Here is a 22,839-nt window from a genome sequence, read left to right on the forward strand (position 1 = left end):
TTTCTTGAAAAGTTCTATTCTCACCTGCCCAAAGAACTATGAGCAGCCAGTCAGTCATTTAAAAATTCATAATGAGGAGAGGTGAAAACAGAGAAGAAGCAAGAGGTGAAAAGGTGTCAGGCAATTTATTTGATGTTAGTCTGTGACATTTTGGGCATGATGAGAAGTATACAAGAACTAAAGAAAACATCACCAGAAGAAGAAAACATAAGGAAAAAACTTGAAGTGTATGTACCAAGTTACTAGGTTACATTTTTTAGAAAAAAAAATGGCAGTTCAGTCTAAACTAATTTGGAACTGATAGTTATATGAGGGGGTACAAAAAGCCCAGCAGGTAGGTAACTGAATTTACACGAACAGTACCACTGGACAAAAAATACAGAACTTCTCTTTAAAATGCTGAGGCATCCTTTAAACTATGGAACAGGATGGTATTAGTTAATGCTATCTTCAAACAGTTAAGCTTTGATGAGGTAATGGAAAACCTTGGTTTGTTTAAAACAAATCACTTGGATTCTGTTACTGTGATCACAAATGAGTTTCATTTTTTTTGCCCATGGATTCAGAAAGGTTCTGAAACCTTCATACAGTAAAATGCACAGTGAATAAGCTAGGCCTTATATCCTTGAACAGAAGCAATGTTTTTATTTCTCAGATGGTAACAGGCCTACATGAATGAACAAGGTAAAGAAAAGAAATGAAAAATAAGGTAATGAGCACGAGAAAAATCAAAATCACAGCATTACATTCAGCAGTAAAACTGGTAAATAATTTCCACATTTAAGCTGAAATATTTAAAGGAAGTTACTTAGAGAAATGTCACACAATCCGACTATATGGAGCAACATATATTTATATTAAAAATTATATTTAACCCTCATTATAGGTTTCTGGAAAAGTAACAATTGCTTTAATTCAATCATACCTTGAATTCTACACAGGTCGCCTGTGCACAGATGACCACACGTAACTACCATAGAAACCTCAGCGTAAGCACACTGTGAAATTTGCCAGAACTATTGGGTCATAACTTCATCATCTAAAAGTCCTTCACAGAGGGAATTTTGTGCCTCATGTGTCTAGTTATGACTTTTAACATCAATGAACTCCCTACAGATGGACAGAGAGACAGACCACTTCAGCAGTTTTAATTGCTAAATGAGATGAAAATAAAGTTTGGAGATTTCTTGGATCAAGCAAATTTATTTGTTGCAGTGCCTTCTAAGAACACCCATTTAAAATGCATTAAAGAAATAAATGTATCTTGAGACCCAGTAATCTACTGTCCTCTTTCGTAAAAGAGTATCTTGTAACCAGCAACAAGAATTGTTCACCTAGAAGATCAGCAGGATAAGGTCTGACATCTAGGGGAAACTTCTACTGCAGTGCAGTTTCTTAAAGCCTCAGAGTAGTATCTTGGTCATACTTGGAACAGCTGAGCTGGCAGAAAACAAACCTACAGTGATCTCCCTCCAGAACTTTTCAAGTGTGTCTGAGGCGACACTGTAACTTAGCAGTTATATCTCTTTTACAACTGAAGAGGAAGGTATGATTGAATAGCAATAATGCATTCTTGCACACATCAGAATGGAGTAAGAAGTGTGTTAGGGATTACTAAAGAGACCAGATTTTACTAGCAAGATAATTCATGGCCAGACTGGACTCGAAAACCCCTTTTCTACTGCAAAAATAGGAGTCTCTCCTGCTAAGAAAAGGCACTTGCAGTCTTTCCTTGCGGGATGAGCTGGAGGAGGCAAAAAGGAAGCCATGCAGGAGAAGTTGGCATAATATCATCTGCTTGCGCCCAGAGGGAAAGAGCTCCCCAGAACAGGTACAAGCACCACCTTTTCCATTACATCAGATGCAACTCTGCATCCAAGGAGAAGCTGAGGACCTCAAAGCATGTGGCCCCAACTCCTGCTATCTTTGTGTCGCTCTGCAAGTAATCCACAAGCACAAGAGGAGCCATACCTCCCTACAAAGGAGACTGTGACTGAGTGTCAATGAAGAAACCCTCACTGCTGTTTCCTATCTGTTCTACTCAGACCCAAATTTATAACTATATTTAAATTCCCATGATATACAAAATTATGTTTCTTTCTGTATAATAAAATTATAACAAGTGGCAGAAAAATAGCAATAAAAAGATAAACATTAGAATTGGGATAAAAGCTCAAGCTTGAGCAACTTCCATACATACATATATACAGCCACAGGCACAAACCAATTTACTGAGAAAAACAGGCAGGTGTAGCAGAATGCTGCATATACAGCACAGCGTTTCAAAAAGGACAGATGGGGGATATCAGTCTATTTCTGGTTTGTGTGCCTGTGAACACCTACTGTCATTGCCGTGTTTCAGAGAGTGCGGACACAAATCACATAGCAGGCAACCACTGTTTGCAGTATTAGGGTCTGTGATGTTTCCCACAAGGTTTTGCATTATTGCATTAAATAATTTCAAGAATGCTCACTGTTTTAATGCCAAAATGCAAGTTGTCACCTAAGAACATTGAATAATGAGGGGGAAATAAGTAAAAGCCAAAGTCAATATCTCTTCTTGAGCAGTTCTTCTTACTACAAAACCAGTGGTGGATAAAAAAAGAGACCATATCCCATTCCTTCAAAATCAACACAGTTTGAAATTCTACAGTAAAAACTCCCAAATTATTATTTTGATCTCTTTTGTCTTTTTTGCCCTTTATAAAAATAGGGCAAGTTTATTTTCATGATACTTTTGAAAAGGGATAGGTCTCTCTAAAGTGGCAGTGTGCCCTTTAGAAAAATAAAAATAGAGGCACAGTTTACTTGTGACTTGATAGAAATAAGCATATGACATTCTGTTAAATGCTGCTGGCAAATATATATGATGGAGTTAAATACACATAGGTAAACGAAGCAGTATCTAGATGTGTAAATGCATTGCTTGGAGTAACTCTTTTAAACTAAATGACCAGGCACAATACAGACATTCATATTTAAATCTGATCAGTGCTATACACTTGAATGTTTTTTGAATCTTCAGAGGTTATTAACTAGCTCATGTCTGATTTCCTACCATAAAGATCCAATAGAAGGATATGTAATTTGAGATTGCAGCCTACTCAGTTTTCTTGTTTTACCCAATCAATAACTAAGGGAAAAACCCTACTGTATGTCTGGGCTGGGCTACAAAAAAATTAAGATGTCATAATGATACAATATATGAGTGGCAGAAGCTATTAAATTCGTGTGCACAAGGCTGAACATACTTTTGCTCTCAGATAAACATAAAAAAAATGGAAAAAACAAAACAAGTGGCATCAACAGAACAGTAAAGTGTGATGAGACATATTCAGCTGAGCTCTACACAGAGTAGTCCTGGGAATAGTCCTGCTGCTTTACTATGGTGCTCAGATTTCTACATCTGACAGTAGAATAACTGATGAACTATAAAAAGAGATGTATGATGTGTGTATATGAAAAAGAAATTATGACTAATCTTAGAATTCATTGGCAAAACTTTTTCTTCTCATTTTTAAATATATTGTGCTTTGCAGTAGGGGGGAACTGAGACTGTTGAGGCCAAAATAGACTCTTTTTTGGCACATTTATCTGATCTAATATTTTTCTGAGAATGCCCCAAGTATCATGAGCTAGCTATGCTTCTGACACACAAAAGTTCGAAGTATGGCTAAACTCACTTCTTGAGGTCTTGGAAGTAGAAATCATTTGTTGAAAAACCCCAAGCCTTCTATCAAGTCACAATCATAAAATCAGGCATAAAACAAACATGTCATGGGAATGCCTTCATTCTGGTCAAGGATATAAGGGTTAAATCCACATATTTGTAAGATGATTGAGAAAACCTACTGGAAGCATGATCAACCCAAGGCCGCCACCACAGCTTTTTTTTGCCCTTGGCTTTCTCTTTGTCTGCTTCTCCTAAAATAAAATATGTTCAAATATTAATTTTACAAAATGAGAAACATGTTTCTTACACTGATTAATATTTTTTAATTTCTCTTAAAAGAGCTAAATTTTTACGAGCACATCAGATGTCAGATTTATGATTCTATGATCTACTGAACACATTCAACATTAAAATCATTCAGAAGCATGACCACCAAGCAGAAATACTGATTTATGCAGCAGTTAAAACAACCTTCCACTCTAAACCAGCTAAGATATGCAGTTTTGTGTTTTAAAACATACAGTCACAGTTGACTGTAATTTTCAACAAGGAAATATTTTGCCTCCTCTCAAATCCTACTGTATTTCAGGCTCCAAAAATTTCCAATCCAGTAAGCAATAATGCCAAGTCAGCAATAAAAATGTGGCACTGGATGGGTATCATTTTATTTGTTCCCATGTTTTAAACAACATTTGAAAGTATACAAACATTTCAGTGACTGAAAAAACCTCAGAGCATCCAGAAAATGCTGCTAGAAAAATGTGGCTGCTACCTATTTGTAACACTGTTGGTTACAGATGACTTTGTTCAAAACAAACCTCTGCTGCTATTCAGCTTTGTCAACAACCTGAAGTTACAAAAAGCAATTTCAAAGCAAACCATTTTCTCTAAACCTTCTTGCAGTACAAAATCCCCATTTTTCTTTGCTGAATCAAGCTCCAAACTGATACTCAGCTAACAACCTTGTTACATGCCGACAGTGTTGACGAACAATTTGTCACTTATCCAGCTATTAGATCTATTAGATCCTTAATGCTCAAATGCAATTATGGTATAACAATAGCTAATGGTACCTTCATCATCTTCTTCAGAAACCTTCCGGATCTCTGGCCCCTCTGAGGACTCCTGGGTCATGCTTAGCATCCTCTCTTTACCCTTTTTGTACTTCTGCTGCCTGGCTTTGATGCGATCCATTCTATCAAAAGGAAGATATTATTAGATTCACATCTTCGCTCTTTGACCCACCGTGAAAAACAAGTGTTGAACACATCCATACACACATACACTTGAACATTTCTAAAGGAAATATCCAATCCACATTGTCATTAATCCTGCTCTGAAGCATAATCATAGATTACCATCATGCTAATGGTTCTTTTTATCCTAACCAGCCTGATGTACAGTTGAATTAAATAAACCAAGCACCCTCTATTGTTGAAGTCAGACATCCTGCAAATAGAAACTGGTAATTATCCTAGAAACACAGATTAGCTTTGGCATTGCCATAAGCAATATCATCTCCTTGGCCTTAAACTATGCAGAATTAACAGAAAAGTTTTATTTCCAGGGCAGGCATATCCTGTCAAATGGGATAAGATTATTTCAAGCATAGAGTAGCACCAGCAATAGCTGAATACATCATCTGGGTAGGGAGCATAGCATGGTCCCTACAGCCTTCTGATACTTATTCAGTTATGGAGGTGTGGAAGAAGCTGTCAGTAGTGGGTTTTGACATCTGGTTAAGAAGCAGTTAGGACTTGTCTTGCTTAGTGGTAGAGGAGCTTTGACAGTTTTTTGCAGTTACAAAAGAAACATGCTGCTTGCATACAAGAGAAGTGCCTGTCTAAAGAGAAAGTATCTCCAGGCTGGTGAAGTTGAATGCAAATATTTTCAGTGAAGGTAAATATATATGTTTTGCACTCAAACACTAGAGAGGAACCACAAAATAAACAGAAAGAGAAGTAATGCAGCATTTTTTACTAGGAATACGGATATGTAGATCAAAATCCTAATAATGGTAAAGTCAATGAGAATATTCCCATTCACTGAAGCAGGGCCAGGATGGTACTCAGCTTCCTAAGCACATAGTGATTTCAGTCTGTCTAGGTGACTCTTAACTACAGCTTCTCAAACGAGGCCCCTTGTTATTGCAATTTCTGTATTTTTTGATTTGGGTTGCTTTTTTTTTTTTGGGGGGGGGGGGGTAACCCAGTTCCCATGTCTCAGCCTCCTATTTTCTAAGCATCTAGGCTTGCACCTTCAGGTGAGATAGGGTTAATGTTCTCACTTCTGATTAGTAATCTGCCTACACTTTTCAAGAGTTTTATAAGGGATTTGCATTTGACTATCCTACTCTTCTGAGAGATAGTGAAAGACACACTGAGAGAACAGCAGGGGAATTAGTGAATGGAAAGAAAACAGAAAAAAATCTCCTCCCAGCCCTGTATTTAACAGAAGACTATATGGTCATGTTGCTATGACACTCAGGTGTGGAACAGTGAAAAGCTGATCTTCTTAACCTATCATCACTGGATTTCTAGGGTTTAGAAGAACCTTCAGAATAAGCAGGGGTGGCAATGTCACTGTAGGAAACACCTGTTTCCATTAGTTTCAGGCTCACCAAGGAACAGGTTAGTCAGTACATTGCACTTTGATTCTTTACGTTAACCTCACAGCCACTGGTCCTAGAAATGTAATTGTGTTTAAATGCAAGTTTATATTCTGCAGTATGTTGTCTCTTTGGAAAACATGACTCTAAAACTACATAATTTTTAAATATCTAAGACCTCTGAATGCCCAGAGAGCATTTTTTATAATTGCAAAATCATACTTCAAAACCTAATCAGCATTTCTACAAAAGAAGGTGCTAGATAAGTATCAACGATCAGTGACGTATTATGTAGGTATCTCTATAAAAATACTTTAAATACATACTGTCTTTTCAGCTGATCCATTGATTTTTTTTCCTCTTCAATTCTTGCCTTTACAGCCTTGACAATTGTAGCCTGGAAAAGCTCAGCACCCCTATAGCAGAAATGGGGGAAGAAGAAAGTTAAAAAGAAGATGAAACATTAAATATTTCTAAGTTTCCCCTATGCCAGCTAGTCACAGAGTTCCCTCTGTACATAAGCTCTACATCAAACACAACTAATCTAAGGCCTGAAAGAAGTTATCATTTACTCCATAATTCAAATACCTATCCAGTCAATCATCTCAAGACTGGGAGCTAAATGTTGTGACCCCCATACGGCCTCTAGAAGCTGCTCAAGGAATTCAGTTTCCAACCCTTAAAACCGCAAAACATAAGTAAGCTCAAGGGTGAGGTATGACTTCTTCCACACCTCCAGGATTTGGTCTTTATAGTCATTCGGTGGTTACAGTTGTTTTATTTATAGTCAGTCACCTCATCTCCTTGCCTCAGCACCTGTGGAAGTTGTGATCAAAGTCCAGTTTTATACAGGGCCACAATGAATTTCAGCTTCACTTTTACTCTGTGAACACTCCAGTGCTTTCAATCTGATGACACAAATCCTTGAGCAAGTTTCTAGTGTGCCAAAAGAATACAGCTTCTAACTCCATTTCATTAGAAATTTAACCAACTCATTGATTTGCATGTCCAGATCACAAGTCTTGGCTGTTCCTTCTCATTCACTCGTTGGCTCTTGAAGACTCTAAAAGAGAGTCTATCTCAAATAAGTAGCACTGACTTGAAGCCTTTCTTTTGTCAGGAATTCAGTAAGAACAGCTATAGATTCTGAAGTTAACTACTAATTAATTTTTCAACCATGTTTTCTGCAAGATTAACGACTCTCCCATGTAATATGCAGGATAACCACAACTACATTTTTTCAAAGGAATATAATCAATACTGGTAATCATTATTGTCCCAAAATATGGCAAAGTACAAGGCATGACATGCCTTCCTTAGCAACTTGATCACTCTTACATTCTTATGGACTATTGAAAACTCACAGCATCCTCTTTGTTATTGTTCAGATCACAATTTAACCATATTTAGGAGAGGAATTTGTATTTCATGATATTAACTTTAACTAAAATACAAGCTTAGACCACGCTGTCTAAATCCAAACCAATATATTTAATCCAAATTGACAAAAGGAATTCCTTAGAAATCTCACTGAAATTAAGACCAGAATTTAATTCCTGATCTGCCTTCTCATTAAAAGCCAGAAAATGGTTGTGCCAGTCATAGCTGTGAGTGGATGCTTCTGGGAAAGTGTAAGTAATGGGCCCAAAGAGGGTGATAGTTCCTTGCCATACCTCAGTGTTCAGTGATGTTACACTTTCCAAGTGTCTTCCCGAAGTTCTTCCCTAGCCAGGTGTCATAATTTACCTGTACTTCTTCCTCATGTGAGTCATGATTTCTAAGACCCATTGTCTCAAACAGGCTCTGATAGTAGAGTGTTTTCTTTCCAAAGTGTAGAAACTCAGTGTTTGCTCCTATACATATTGATGTTGAGAGAATGATGCAACATACATCAACTTTCACAGCTTTTAATAAGGGTATCAAATGGGTATTTCGTAGGAAAGATGGTTTCATTTCTATCAGATTCTCAATTAATTTGTTTTCTCATGTGTGCTTAGTCAGAGGTGGCTTTGCAATTATGAATTGTTGGATTGTTTAAATGGATTGTTTAAATCAGTGTTAAAGGACTCTTTTGGAACTACCTGTTGTAAACAAGTTAAGTACCATAGCCATGACAGACTTGAGCTGTTCAACTTTTTAAAACTTTATGTTACCTTGATGCTAGGATCTGAGAAGCTTTTATATCTGCAACCACATGCAGGAAGTAGTAACTCATGAAGACTCTTCTTTGCAGCAGCAGAAAAGCAAAACATATACTGTCCCAGATGATTCCTGCCTCTCCGCTGGGAAGTTTACAATCTAGATTGTTGGTTGCTGGGAAAAGGTAACATTAGCATAGGACTGTTGTATTAAATATTCTTTTATAATGTTTAATCAATTAAATAATCTTAGCCTTTAAAATTATTTGAAGTACTTGAATTAGATTTTTCTTAAGACAACTACCATGCATTTCCATCTGAAGTACACTGTATTTTCTTTTAGAGGAACCTGGAAAACTTCCAACAATGAGATATCTCACAACAATTGAGAATTCCCAAAAAGTGAACCATGAGCAAACAAATTCACCCTATCTTAATAAGTGCTTGAAAACAAAGAATGGGAAAAGAGTATTTTTTGTTAGCCTGAAATATCTGATTTTGGTACTTTCTAAAATGGCATGTCTCTCTTGTTTTTTTTTTTAATTTCAAGTGACTATTTGTCTCATTTTCCTATTAAAAACGCTATCAACATGAGGAAAAAGGGGTTTATTTTTGTCAAAATAATTTTTTGACTGCCATCACCTAGTATTTTTTTTTTCCTTTCTGCAACTATTTCAATGTTTCTTTCCATTGCATAAGAGAAAAAATATTTGAAACCACAAAATTACTTCCTTTGGGATCGAATGAGACAAGCAGAGAGAAAATCCCATTCCTCCTACCTCTAGATTTTGGCTTGGGCTATTTCTTTCTTCCTTCCTTCCTTTTTTTCTTCTCTAAAAGACAGTTCTCTTGGGAATATTAAGGAATTAAAAGTGGGTTTGTGGAGCTAGACTATAAACTAAATGGCTTATGCTGCCCTATAGAAAGGAGTAGAAGGACTCAAGGGACAGACTCTGGCTCAAAGCTGGCTTTACAATCAAGCAAGCCAGTGTAATAGGTCTAGAAGGTCAAGCTCCAAGAGCTTCAAAGCCTGCTCTGCCCATCCTCCGGGGAGTCAGAAACCTATGTTTAAGTTTCTGTTGATGCTCAAAAAGTTTTAGATATTACAAGAACTACAGGGCACCATTTATCTTATGAATTTGTGTCTTCGTATTTCCTTTCTTTTCTCCTACTCCTCACTTATCTATTAGGATCAGACATGAAGGCAAGTCTGCAGACTCACTAGGATGAAGCTGTTCTTTAAATTCAATAAAAAACCCTAAACACCCACTCCCATCCCCCCCCCCCCCCAGGTGTTTTCAAATTGTCAATCTAGGGTGTCAGGACAAAATGGAACCAAATTAATATCTCACTAAGAGGTGAAGTGTCTTGCTCTCCATACCTCGTTCTTCCATTCTCTCACCTCCACCCACATAGACTATCCACTCCAAAAAAAATTGCCTTAACTCACTATACATGCAAAAAATTTCCACTTTTATGCTGGTTTAGCCCCTGCCATTTCAGTGAGCTGAACTGGTTTACCCTTTGAGCAACTGAACCTGGCAGACAAGGAGGAGTGGGACTCTGCAGATGGGAAAAGGTGCCCTCTCCTTTCAGTGATGGTGAGCTGAAATTTTAGCTCAAGATGTACAGTGAAACTATACCCTTAATTATCGCATCTCCTGCATATACAGGGAAACTGCCTCAAGCATCTGTATCACCAAATTGTCCATTTACAGGAAATGCTGCTTGTGGGTATGTTTTTAGGGGTGCTCACAGTTTTCTCTGCATATGTATCCCACTTGGTTCTATAAATATTTTCAATATTTTGTGTTGCTATTAAATGGAGGATGAAGCTGTATTAACTGAATTTACAGGTATGATTTTTTCCCAATGTAGTATATTTGGAGGGGGCATGACTTAAATATTGTAGGAGATTTTGAAGGTGATTATTTATACAAAATTATAACGAAAAATGAGCTATACTTACGAATACGGTAGCCTTTAACTGTACAAGCCAGGCTAAATGCCTGAATCAACCAGCAACTATTCTTAATTAATGATTCAATGTAGCCACATGCTCCTATCTGGAAAGTAGAACAACAATTTCATATAACAAGACATAGCAGGAATAAAGATAAGTTCTACCTCTTTCCATTACATGAGAATATTGTGACCACCCTTGGCTGTATTATATCTCCTTATTAAAACAGAGATTAGAAGAAAGAGTGCCCTTACCCGTGACACACATCACTTTTAGACAGCAAGAATTTGGTTTTTCAATTATCAGTGAAATAGGAGGTATGTGAGTTTTGTTTGTGTTTTTGCAGAGAAAGTGATACGTCTGGCACGTGATGTGATGTGACAGCTAAGCAACTTTTATAAATCACTGACTTAATCTTGCAAACTACATGGACAAACTCAACACACGCATAGCTCCACTGAATTCCCAAGCATAAAATGAAGCACAGATGTAACCACTCAGAACAGCTGCAAATTCAAACTACCCATAAATCAATTTTTTTCAAGACAGTGACTTATATAAATGTAAAAAGAAAAATGTCTGCTCTTTTCAGTCCAGCACTAAAAATGTTCAAAGCTAAAAAGCAATTGCCAGGAATAAATCTAAATTTGTCTTTCAAAAATATTTAAATTAGTGGCTTGTCTCAATCACCTATCAGTGCTACTGCAAGAATCTGCTCTAAAAAGTTAATTTATATAAGCAAACCTTAACTATTTTGTAGAAAAGGGAATGCAGCTTGTAATTTTGTTGTCAACTTCACTAATTACATTACATCAAAAGACAACTGCACCTAGTACGAGGTTTGAACATTCCAGTTTAAAATAAAAGGTTTAATTAAATGTGCATTATTTATCAATGGTATGACTAATCTTGCACTTCTTACTCATTTTTCACTCCACTAAGGTTTTCACAAAGCTCCTAAGGAGAGACTTTACTAGGCAAAGAAAGCAGAGCATGGGCCTTTGAAAATAGCTTGAGAGTTTTCACAGAGCTCAGCTGCATACCCATGTGCATATCTTCCTGTAATGTACATGCATTACCATTCCCTGGATAAGCACTTGCAGTTTCTGAATTAAAATGGAGCCTGCTTTGTGCTTGAGAAGGCTGTGGTCCTGAAAAGGATTTTTAATGATCACTCAATGCACTATGCACACTTCCAACAAAACCAGAGTGCTGAGGGAAGAGGAAAGGCAGCATCTACTTACTGAGAGGATGTTCTTCATTGTGATCACAAAGACATTGTAGGCAATCAGCCAGTCCCAGTAACGCAGAATACTCCTGATGGGCTTCAGCAACAGATCTCCACCAAAGAGAAGGAAATAAAAGCAGGCTACCAAGTAGCCCATGCAGAATATGCTGATCCTCGTGGTTCCCGTTATGAAGATTATAGTAAGCACAAACCAGAAGAGGTAGCTAAATATTATCACCTTATACATGTCTAAGTAGGACCTGGAAGCAAAAGAAGGAGAAAAAGTGATTTTTTTCTGAGGGCAATGCTACCTTTCCTCTTTTGCGCTATTGGCTGATACTCATCAGCTCAGGTCTTCTGAGCATTCTCATCCCACATCAGCACTTGCGCACTTGCTCAAGACTAATACCAAGGTCAGTAGTCTAGCTCATTCATGGGTCTGCCTGGCTCATATGCTCCATTCTAGCTCACTCGTGCACAAGCTACACCCTGTCAGGTAACTTTGCATCATGCAAGATCAAGCCTTGCATCATAAAAGGGTGGAAAACATTCTCACCAAAATTCATGATAAAGTGATATGATCTGGCAATGCTACATATGTAGTTTAAAAGCTGAGATCATATTTTAAGAGGTCTGAGCATATTACAGTAAATCTATCTGAAAAAGCCAGCTACAGCACACCACTGCAAACAGTTCTGTATTTATTGATGACTTCTAGGGAATTCAGCCTTTCACTGACAGCTACTAAAAATATCTTTCTCCAGTGGAGATCAATGTAGAATTTTTAAGGGGTAAATGGTTTCTACACAACATAAATATGATAGAATTTACTGGAACACTTGCCAGGAAGCTACGAGATAGAGGTATCTGAAATAAGCTTGGCCCGCAGTGGGAAAGAGTGAGAAACAATTTGGTATTTTCTGATTCCTTAAAATATTGACTTCATATTGACTCAGTGAGCTTTCAAATAAGAGTATCTGCCAAAGACAATACTGAATATTACATACAGCTAACACTGAAAAACCAACTAATTCTTAGTTTCCTCCTATTTAGCGTTTTGATTTCAGGTGTAACTGTGTTTTCAGGGTATGTTCACCCAGGCTGCGAAACCAGATTTCACAGGAAACCAGCCAGGGAGACAGAACTATAGGAGTACATGCGTACCTAAGCCAAACCATGTATGGAGTAAATTAACTAAATGCACTGTATGAAGCCACATAAAAAGGCCCCTGCTGCTTGATGTTCTCAGGTTCAGAACTTTCTAGGAGTATGTAGTTATAGTCACACATTTATAGGCCTGCATTATACATTTCACTTGCTGAAGCCAACCAGAAAGGCATCTAACAAAAGGTAACGAAAAACCTCCTTTATGTTTATTTCCCACAAACATTTAAGAAATTTATGGACTACTTTCTGTGAAATCTAAAAATGGCATGACTTTAGAGATGCTACTGGGTTTTGGGTGATAAAACATTAACAAAGAATCAATATATACAATAAGAAAATAAAGAGGCATAAGACATCAGTTGAACAGATCTTCACTATCTTAACATGCCCTGGAAATGGTGTTCTTGCTATTTCTCTAGGAAAAAGCTACCACTGCTCTAACAATTGCAATGTTTCAAAAATCCTGTCCGCTGCTACCAACAAGATGCATTGGCATCTTTTGAAAAAAGCCCAGAATGCATCTGAATTAACTGAAGAACAATTATCTTAATAAAAATGGACTCTAACACTTAAAAGAACTGGCTGGATCCAAACTTTCCAACATATACACATGACATTTGGTTGAGTCACAGTCTAACAGCAGATTGTACTCTCAGATTAAAACTTGCAGAAATTAAGAGAGAATAGGAAAATTCTAGCTGTTTCTTCACTATAATGTTAACCATTTGCTATATATGAGCAGTCATCTAAAATACTAACTATACCTGCTTTTCTCATTTTCAAAATACATACTAAACATAATAGCACTGGACATCTCTAAACCAAACAAACTATAAAACAGGATGTAAGAAAACCCTCAAAAGGCAGAAGGCAATACAACTGTGTCAAGTGACAAATGATGTAGTTCTTAGAGATACAGATCTTTCTCATTCTTATAAATACACAATTACAAGGAAACCCAACTATAAAAATGGCCCTCAAAAATTTACCTCGGAGTGGATAGCTTACAAAATTGTATTTTAAAAAGTCACCCAGGGGACACCTAAAATGAATATCACCAACCATCACAGACACCTCTGTGCTGACCCAAGAAGGATATCACATTAAACACAGTGAACAGACATACACTCTAGTAGTCTCAAGTAGATAAAAGCATTCCTGAAACCACATTTCTTGCAGTTGCAATGTGCTAAAACTCCTTGTCTGTCACGCTATGGAGTCACACATTCTGCTAATTTTCATTAATTGCTTATAATGATACAAATGGGTCAAGTGCTGCAAGAGCAGGAACAAAGGTGTGTTGGTGGGGGGACTTCTCAACATATTGCCCCTCAAATAGTTTGACACATTCTCAGATGCAAAGCTTTAAATTCTGCCTCAAACCCCAGAAAGTTAACAAGTGAGGAGTTTCAGTTCCTTGCTCTGGAGATAATGCAACAGTGGGAGGCTTAAGCACAAAGCTGCCCCAACAGCTAAAAAACCCTACACAAACACAGAAGGTCAGTAAGTGTGCTTACCCTCGGTTTGAAAACTTCTTCATAGACAGCAGAAAATGCTGTCTTGGATAGTATATACCATAATTTTATGCTTTCACTGCAGACCACACAGATCATCAGTTTAATGCCACTTAAATCTTCCAAATCTCCTCTTCTAAGTGATCTTTAAGTCTACATCCAGTCATAAAGAGGAGAGCCCCCCCTCAGGATGTGGTATTTGACAATACACTTAGGAAATCTGGGCAGCTGCTTCCCAAGGGGACAGTCACACTCCCCTTCATCCCTTCAGCTCTGCCTTCCACCCTTTCTTTGCCTTTAGCTCTCTGAACCTGTTTCCAAAAGCAAATTTTTGAAGGGATACTTTTTCTGCCCATTCAGCCTATGAACCAACTCACTGCTGGTGTGATGAATGCGAAGGTGGGAGAATGTAGTTGTAGGCCATGAATACAGCCACACATCTGGGGAAGATTAACCTCAGATGGTACTGGTACACACCAGTATCACAGTATCACAATATGCTAGAGATTGGAAGGGACCTCGAAAGATCATCTAGTCCAATCCCCCTGCCGGAGCAGGAACACCTAGATAATGTTACACAGGAATGTGTCCAGGCGGGTTTTGAATGTCTCCAGGGAAGGAGACTCCACAACCTCCCTGGGCAGCCTGTTCCAAGAGCATCAAACTATGGCTTTTGGTAGCACGATAACCTTTGAATGAGAAGTTATACAGAATAAACCTGAAAGATGAATGAAAAATAAAAAATGCTGATTTGCTAACTGTGTCATTTGCAAACCCACTGATACTCTGGATAACATTTTGGGAATCATTTTGCTCAAAACCAGGCAAGATGAAGTCTGAAGTTCATTCCATCCATCCCTCAAAGCTATTGTAACCTCAGATGACTCACCATATCAGCTCATACGCTTTTCTTTGGTAAAGCTTTATTAACTTATCATGATTATTTCAATATTTAATTTCCATGGGAATTAATTTTTAACTGTAACACGATCCAGCCTGTTGCAAAAAGGACTGCTTTACATGTAGCTGTCTTCCCAGCATGTTCAGTGATGTGTGTGGCTGTGGCTTGTCCAGTGTCTGAACTTCTGCCTGCAGGCACCGAGAGGTGCTGATGCTGCAGCCAATAACCCCTTTGAGGAAAAGTGTTTGTCTTCAGCCAGCGCTTTGATATATAGAGAAAGAACACACTTCTGTTTACACACTGGTGAGGGCCTGCTGTGCTATTGCACTGACCAAGATAGCTCAATGCTGTTTCATGCTGGAGGAGCTGCTGTTATGTAGCTTCACCGCCTTCTGTTGTCAGCCACCTGTTTTGCTTTGAGTGTAGTTATCCACGTCCATATTATTACCAAGGCTCTGTCCCCAGCCCTCTTCTGATGCCTACCCTTTCCCTCTCGTCCAGACTATTATCTCTCTCTATATATATGTATGGATTCTATAAGCTACCCTTACTCACCAAATTTCTTCTTTCATTCCCTTCCTATCTCAAATTCCTTACATTCTTAGCAGCCTGTGTGACCCTACATCACAGACAACTTCTCCTTCTAACCCCAATATTGCTAATTTCTTACCAAACTTCTATCCCCAAAGCCCATCTCTTTAACTCCATTTCAACCTTCAGAAGGCAGTTTCATTGATTTTCCCTTTGCTGACAGCAACACTGAACCTTCTGAAACTTAGGTCCCTATGTGCTTCTTCAAATTTAGTGTTGTAGATCTTATACGTCTTAGTCCCTACTATTTTTGTCAAGCCCTCTCCCAGGACTGATATTCTCTTACTTTCACTCTCTTACCAGTAAGGTCCTTCCTTCATGCTTCTGTCCACTTCAAAACTTCCCAAACCCAAAGCTGTGCTATTTGTTGAGGCTCATTTTACTAGCAACAAAATGTTTATCTGCTTTATACAACAAATATGAGAGGAAGCCTGTAATAATGATTTGCAGGTCCCCTCTCACTAACCAAAGTTAGAAGAAGTGAAGTTCCAAGAACGGCATTACAGCAGCCTTTGAGACTTCACCTGACTCACCTGGCGATTCCCAAGGTGCAGGTACTAACAAGGATAGTCCAATGACTGGCTGCTAATATTCCTTCTGCTCTTAAGAGGAAAAAAGTAGAATACAGTCCCAAATTTTTTCCCTGTCAATGTCTAGGAGAATGTCTGAAAACTGCTTGGGAACTGATATGAGAATTTTCCAGCATTAGACACTGTGGGAAAGGATTATCCTCAGTGAAGTCACTTTAAATCCTGTTTCATTTTAAAAGCCCCTGCTTCTATTCTTTGTTTTTATTTCTGTTTCAAAGCCCTTTGTTGTGCTCTCCCTTGGGGTCAAGCACATATCCCCTGAGAAATCTGGGGGTGGAAAGACAAGAAAATTTTCAGGAAATCTTTTCCTTAGACTGTATTTATCATTGCTGAGCTCAAGTAGTTCTCCAGAGAGAAGAAAATGAAGCATTTGGAAATACATTCTTTTTCTGCCACTGTTTATATTGCAGTTAAAACTTTTTACCCAAGCCTACTAGAACAGTGACCAACTAGTGTCTTCTCAAGGGGAGATGCCTCTGGAAGTGTACTTTGAACTGCAACTGCCACTTGTACATGGCAGTAAATACATATTGGGCTTCTCAGAAAACACATAAATACTAAGCATTACTTTTTTTTATGCTTTGTAACTTATTTATAACCAGGTTGCTTTCACTTATTTGTTTGGCTCTTTCTGACTGACTTCTGGATAAATGCCATTTTTCATTTCACTTGATTGGATAAGCTTTGAACCAAGTTCTTGTCCACGTTGCTAAATATTTAGACCATTCTGAAACTTCCATGGCAAAGTGCAACAAATGTTTTTAGACAAAGCTCTTCCAGTTCCAAATTGTCTTGGATGGAGGCCAGACACATACATTTTCCTCTGAGGTATATCTTCGGTGGACTCTCCAGAGCTTGAGAGTCATTTTTAAAAACTTGCAACCTCTAATACAAGATTCAGTCACTTTAAAAGACTGTCAGGCATTTTCTGGTGCTTCTTTGAAGCAAATTAGGCATTTAAGATTACACATGTGCAGTGCAGCCTCTCAAAAACAACATCATATAAAGTCTGGGAAAACCTGCATCCTAGCAAAATCATTGAAGGAGACACTTAAGGGCTCAAGAAAGAAAAATACCATGAAGAACACAAGATGTATTATGCAGTTCATACTAAAGGAAGGTCTGTTTATATCCATATACAACATTCTACAAGAATGTTCCCATTACAGATGCAGGAACCTAACACTAAAAGAAATCAAACAAAAAAGTCACAGCTTACCTGCCTGAGTATTTGCAAGAAAGGATATCATAAAAAGGAATTTCCTCTGTTCCTGAAATTAATGGGTTTCTATTCATTTTATGCATTTTTTAAAACAAAAATGTCCCTGCTCTGTTCATTTCTCTGCCTTATTCTTTTCATCCTACTTCTTATAAACACAACATAAAACTATCACATGAAACCGTCACACGGATTTCCGTATTTAGCTGGAACAAGTATAAAGTGACCACAGTTTGTTCAGCTTACCACTACTAATGGTATTCTTTGATTTTCTCCTTTTTGCACTCTTCACCAGTAATACTTAATGCTTTATGCAAACTGCAAACTTCCAATTAAACGGTTGCATGTAATTAATCATTTGTACACAGGTCCATTTTATCAACACATGCCAAGCAGTATGTTTGAATGGATATGATGCCACCAGTGACTTCAAGCTGACGCATACCATGCATATGAACCAAAACACAGAACTTAACCAAAAGGATTGTGGAAAGGCAGCAGGCCAGTTCAGCTTGGACTTTGCTTTCCATTATAAACCTGACTGTGATTCCCATCCAAAATCTTCAAAGAAATCCTCTGTGCTTCAGACTTTTAATGCTTTGACTTTTGGGAATATCTTCTACAGACGACCAGAAATACATATCAGATTCCAAGGAACTTTGAAAAGATGTCAAAAGAGGCTGTTTAAAAAGCAGTGATTTTGTTGCCTCCTTACCCTTCTGAAGACAGACTTAAAACACAGGAGTTTTACATTTAATTGTTGCTTTTTCTCACAATGTTGTTTTTGGTTGTTTTTTTTTTTCTGGACTAAGGAGAGGAAATTTGATCTTTTCTTTCTGCCAGCAACCATGTTACCAGTGATGGTCTTTCTAAGTGACCAGTCACAGTGCCTGATGCAACTGCTGTATTAGCTTTTGCTAAGAGGGACACCACCACAGGGGCAAGAAAAAAGTCAGTCCCTGCTACACGTTCTTCTCAACCAAGCCTCATTTGTCAGTCTTTGGAAATCATTCCCACTTGATGGAGCATTTTGAAGAGAGACTGACTTTTCTCTGCTTACGTTACTAGATCTAGAGCACTGGATCCACTGTATAGACTGCATATACTCAAGGGGAAGAACTGTTTGTCCTTTGCTCAGGAATGTCTATAAATCACTGGACAAATGAGTCAATTGAACGTGTTTCAATGGTTCCCTTTTCAATGCTATTTCAGGACAGATTTGGCCACCATTTCTAACAGAAACAGCAGGATCAGCTTAAAGATCTTGATACAGACTTCTGGTGATAGCACTTTGCTGGTAAAAGAAATAAAAGTTTATTCGCAAAAGGCAGACATTAGTTCAATGTTTTAAATTCCTTTTGCCCTCAGATATCTGTTGGTAACATGCATTCACAAAACAAATACCTAGTCTGACAAAACACAATAGCTAAGAAATCTTACTCTTCCCATTTATTCCTGTAATATTGCATCAAACTTTCAGAGACAACTTTAATTAAAAATATACCCAGCACAACTCAGAAGAGCTGAGCTAATCTGTGTTTGCAGAAATGATCCCATAGGAATGGCTCCATTGTTTGAACACCATCCAGAACAGACTGTCTCAGGCTGTCTCTGCCCCCTTTTTATATTGTTCACATCCTTAAACAACTTTACATGCAATGTTGAGAAACAGGAAGACACAGCAGATGTCCTTCTAAGACACTTTTAAGGTTCTTATGTCTAGATGAAATAGCACAAAGTACAGTCTCTAATATCTGACTTTGATTGTACTTAGACAACAACTATGCAGAACATGACTGATGACCTTGTGGGATTAAACGTATACATAGGCGAGTTCAGACTGCAGTGTACTCTTTTAACATGCATGTGTTTTGGGGGAAGGCACCAGAGTCCTGAAGTTCACCATAAATATTGTCCCACAGGATATTCATAGAGGGAATACATACTTTCAGGCAAATTTAGTACTGAACATTCCTCTGGGGAGCACTTAAAACAATCAGCCGTGTTAGGAAGACTTGTTTACATCTGCCCTTTTCTAAACCAGAAGATGATTACCCAGAAGCTAACAATCTGCTATCTCATGCAACAGTGAAAGTTATGAGCTGGGAACATACATGAATATAAATTTCAAGTAAAACTGGAAGCTGCGAGAGTTACTTTCACACCACAGAACTTTACAAAAAAGAAAGCACTGTAATTTCCAAGTGTTCCATGGTCTTACCGGCAATGAATGAAGTCAGGAACAGGATTATGCTGGCTAAAGGATGCTGCATCAAGATTCATGCAAATTTCCACATTGTCTCCAGCCATGATTCGTACTGCAGCTTTATTTTCATCCTCAAATGTCTGCCTTTGTAAGGATGCACACAGCAACAACATGAAATCATCTAGGAGGAAGCAGTGGTTGCAAGGAAAAATTCAGTTATTAACTTAGGTGTAGAGAGTGGTGGTGGTACATTATAATGTAGTTATCAGGCTGTTTTCGCACATTTTGAACCTCCAAGACTGAGCTGTTTTTGAACTCATTTAACATGATTTGAAATTTATTAATGTATTTAGTTGTTTTACCAGTCATATTCTATGATTTTTTATTGAGAAATAAATTAGAAAAAGGGAAATAATTAACACTTTTTGATGCTGCTTTACTAAAAATGGGATATGGAAAATACATGCACAAAATATTAATTCTTTGAATTTTTCTACTACATACAAAGCCACACTTAGCATTCAATCTCCCACAGAATATTCTAGTTTTCAACTGAAGAGTAAATAAAATGCTGGCTTCAAATTACACTAGATAGATGTTTTAAGCAAAGGGCGTGTAAACACTTCGCAACTATGGGCTAAAATACTTACAGACAAGGAAGACAGGGTTTGGTCTCACAATGAAGTCTGGAAAATATAACCACTTTATGATGTTGGAGTTGAAGTTGGCATTACCACTTCTCCATGGATAGTCTGTATGACAGAAGCACACAAAAATGCAATCAGCACTTTAAGACAATTACTTCATCCTTTTCTTCCAAATACGTATCAATTTTCCAGCTTTTTTGTGCAAAATCAAGCAGCAGTAATTGTCCACAAAGGACAAGTGCCCTTACCTTTACAAGGAGCAGGTGGGATGCCAATGCAAAGAAAGTACTGGAAGGTAATGATGCATGCCAAAAAACAACAGTATTTCGGCCAGATCTCTGCAATAGCTTTTCTTCTTCGTCTATACAATACAGCAATCAGCCAGAAGGCATGAATCATGGCATAAAAATCCATTCGTTGACCAATTACATTCACTGATAGAAGAAAACAGGTCTGGAAAGAAATAAAGAAATAAGCAACATTTGCAACCTGATGACTAGTCAACGCAGCAATGATAAACTATTCTGGGTCCTGGCAGAACGCTTGCACATGTGCTGGAGCTGACTGCAGGAACCCTGTGCAAACCAATAAACTTGTTTCTCTCCAACAGTTTGTATCTCTCCAACAGCAACCTCCCCCATCCCAACACCCAAAAGTTTTGATGCTCTTCTACAAGTGTCAACTATGTGAATACAGTGCTAAAGCAGGTTTCCATTATGTGGTATCTAAAGATACAGAATGGAAAGAGTGTTGTCACAGTAGCCTATATGGTAAATGTTTAATTGCTGCCAAAGAAAACACATGTTATACAGCCATACACTTTGAAAGCACTTACATATGTGAAAAAGAAGAGGAACTATTAAGAACAGCAGCCACTAAAGTATATCCTCATGTGGGAACCAGACAAAAAGAAAAGAGGTTTAGACCATACAACCTGTATTTGCTATAGACAAATCCAGTCAATTCCTGTAAGGCAGATTTAATTCTCTATTATTCTAAAGGGTCTGCATCCCAGAGCATTTCTGTTCTCTGGCTCCACTTAAAGTAGTCCCTTCACTCTGTGCCATGAAGCATGTTTCAAACTTAGTCAATAATTCATAGTTAATCATTTATTCAGTGCACTTCACTGTTTTGATTTTCTCTCCTCAGATTAGGATGAGGCTAAATTTATTTCCTGAAGGAAACAGGCTGCTGATTAATTTTAATTTTCAATCATTCTTAATCCTCAGACTGACTGTTTTTCAGTAGCAAGGGGTAGTAGTGTTTTATAAAAAGGCCGAGAGGATCATTATGATTAGATCTGGGATGTATTAGCCTAGGAATTGCCTTATTCAGAGAGCTATATAAAGTTGTGAAAAATCAGTATTTCTACAAATATTTTTGAAAGTACTCCTTCAATAAGCAATAACCTTTGCTGGAGCTCCCACTCCTGCAGGCTGCTAACAACTGTAGTAACAAGTATAATAAGGAAGGATGTATTTGTGCAGCCAAAAGCAAAAGAAAGTTAGAAATGCTTAAACAAAGCCAATGGCCTGGTAACCCCTGCTTCCTCCTTCAGCTCCTGCAGTCCCTAGTTCCCTCTGTATGCGTGTGTTCATGAGAGGGTATGCCTCAATTCCGCCCATTGACCCCCCTGTTATAAGTTGAGTTATAAGTAAGACATACAAAGAAAAACAAGAGGAAAACCACTACCAGCAGATATGAACTGTGGCAAGGTCTAACATGAGTAATGACTAAGAAGCATCCAGCTGTCAAAAGCTGTTCAAGCTAGTATTAAAAAATAACACTACCGAAATGTTTGGAATGATAATCTAAAGAAAGTGATTTACCTCCAAACCAAACTTGTAGAAGAAATAGTTTATGAAATACTTGACACAGTTTACCAGTCCATCATCCAGATGTGCTCTTGTAATATCATGGAAAATGGTTTTAGTTACAGGTGTGGTAAGGTTATTTCGACATCTGTAGTACTCTTGATGACGGTAGATTGTAACTTCAAAAGCCAGAATAGCCAGCATCAGTAAGTTATTCTACAAGAGACACAATCAGAAGAATATTAAATAAAGATCAATCCCACAAGAAGTGATGCAATTTTCTGCTAAGCCTAAACCCAAGAATACTCAAATGGATGTTACCACTGAGTACTTCTGCACACCAGGATACACAGACACCTATTCCCTGCTACTATAATTGAAACAAAGAAAGGTTCCTACCACTCCTTGGATTTTGATGAAACATACTGACATTCAGAAGATATATTTAAAGACATTCATTAAAAATACTAATATGAATACTAGTTGTGGAAAGTAAAGTGATGGAAAATGCATTTACCCATCCATGTGCCCCCTCATGTCTCATGGTATCTTACATACCATGCTATGGATAAACAGGGTA

At 37.8% G+C, this 22,839-nt stretch overlaps 1 protein-coding gene across 1 annotated transcript in view; it reads right to left on the bottom strand.

Annotated features, from left to right (window-relative positions):
- PIEZO2 (piezo type mechanosensitive ion channel component 2) overlaps positions 1 to 22,839 on the bottom strand; it is a 297,634-nt gene that overhangs the window by 41,967 nt on the left and 232,828 nt on the right. The window contains exons 24-33 of the mRNA XM_062633006.1: positions 22,275 to 22,475; positions 20,694 to 20,898; positions 20,449 to 20,550; positions 19,814 to 19,979; positions 11,627 to 11,870; positions 10,389 to 10,485; positions 8,435 to 8,594; positions 6,608 to 6,697; positions 4,747 to 4,868; positions 3,853 to 3,924 (exon numbers count right to left, since the gene is read on the bottom strand). Coding sequence (XP_062488990.1) covers positions 3,853 to 3,924; positions 4,747 to 4,868; positions 6,608 to 6,697; positions 8,435 to 8,594; positions 10,389 to 10,485; positions 11,627 to 11,870; positions 19,814 to 19,979; positions 20,449 to 20,550; positions 20,694 to 20,898; positions 22,275 to 22,475 — 1,459 coding nt within the window. The remainder of the gene's footprint in view (positions 1 to 3,852; positions 3,925 to 4,746; positions 4,869 to 6,607; positions 6,698 to 8,434; positions 8,595 to 10,388; positions 10,486 to 11,626; positions 11,871 to 19,813; positions 19,980 to 20,448; positions 20,551 to 20,693; positions 20,899 to 22,274; positions 22,476 to 22,839) is intronic.

The sequence above is a fragment of the Pezoporus occidentalis genome, unplaced genomic scaffold (assembly GCF_034315485.1).
Source record: "Pezoporus occidentalis ecotype Australia unplaced genomic scaffold, CSIRO_AGI_Poc_V1 ctg4, whole genome shotgun sequence".
Lineage (NCBI taxonomy): Eukaryota > Metazoa > Chordata > Aves > Psittaciformes > Psittacidae > Pezoporus > Pezoporus occidentalis.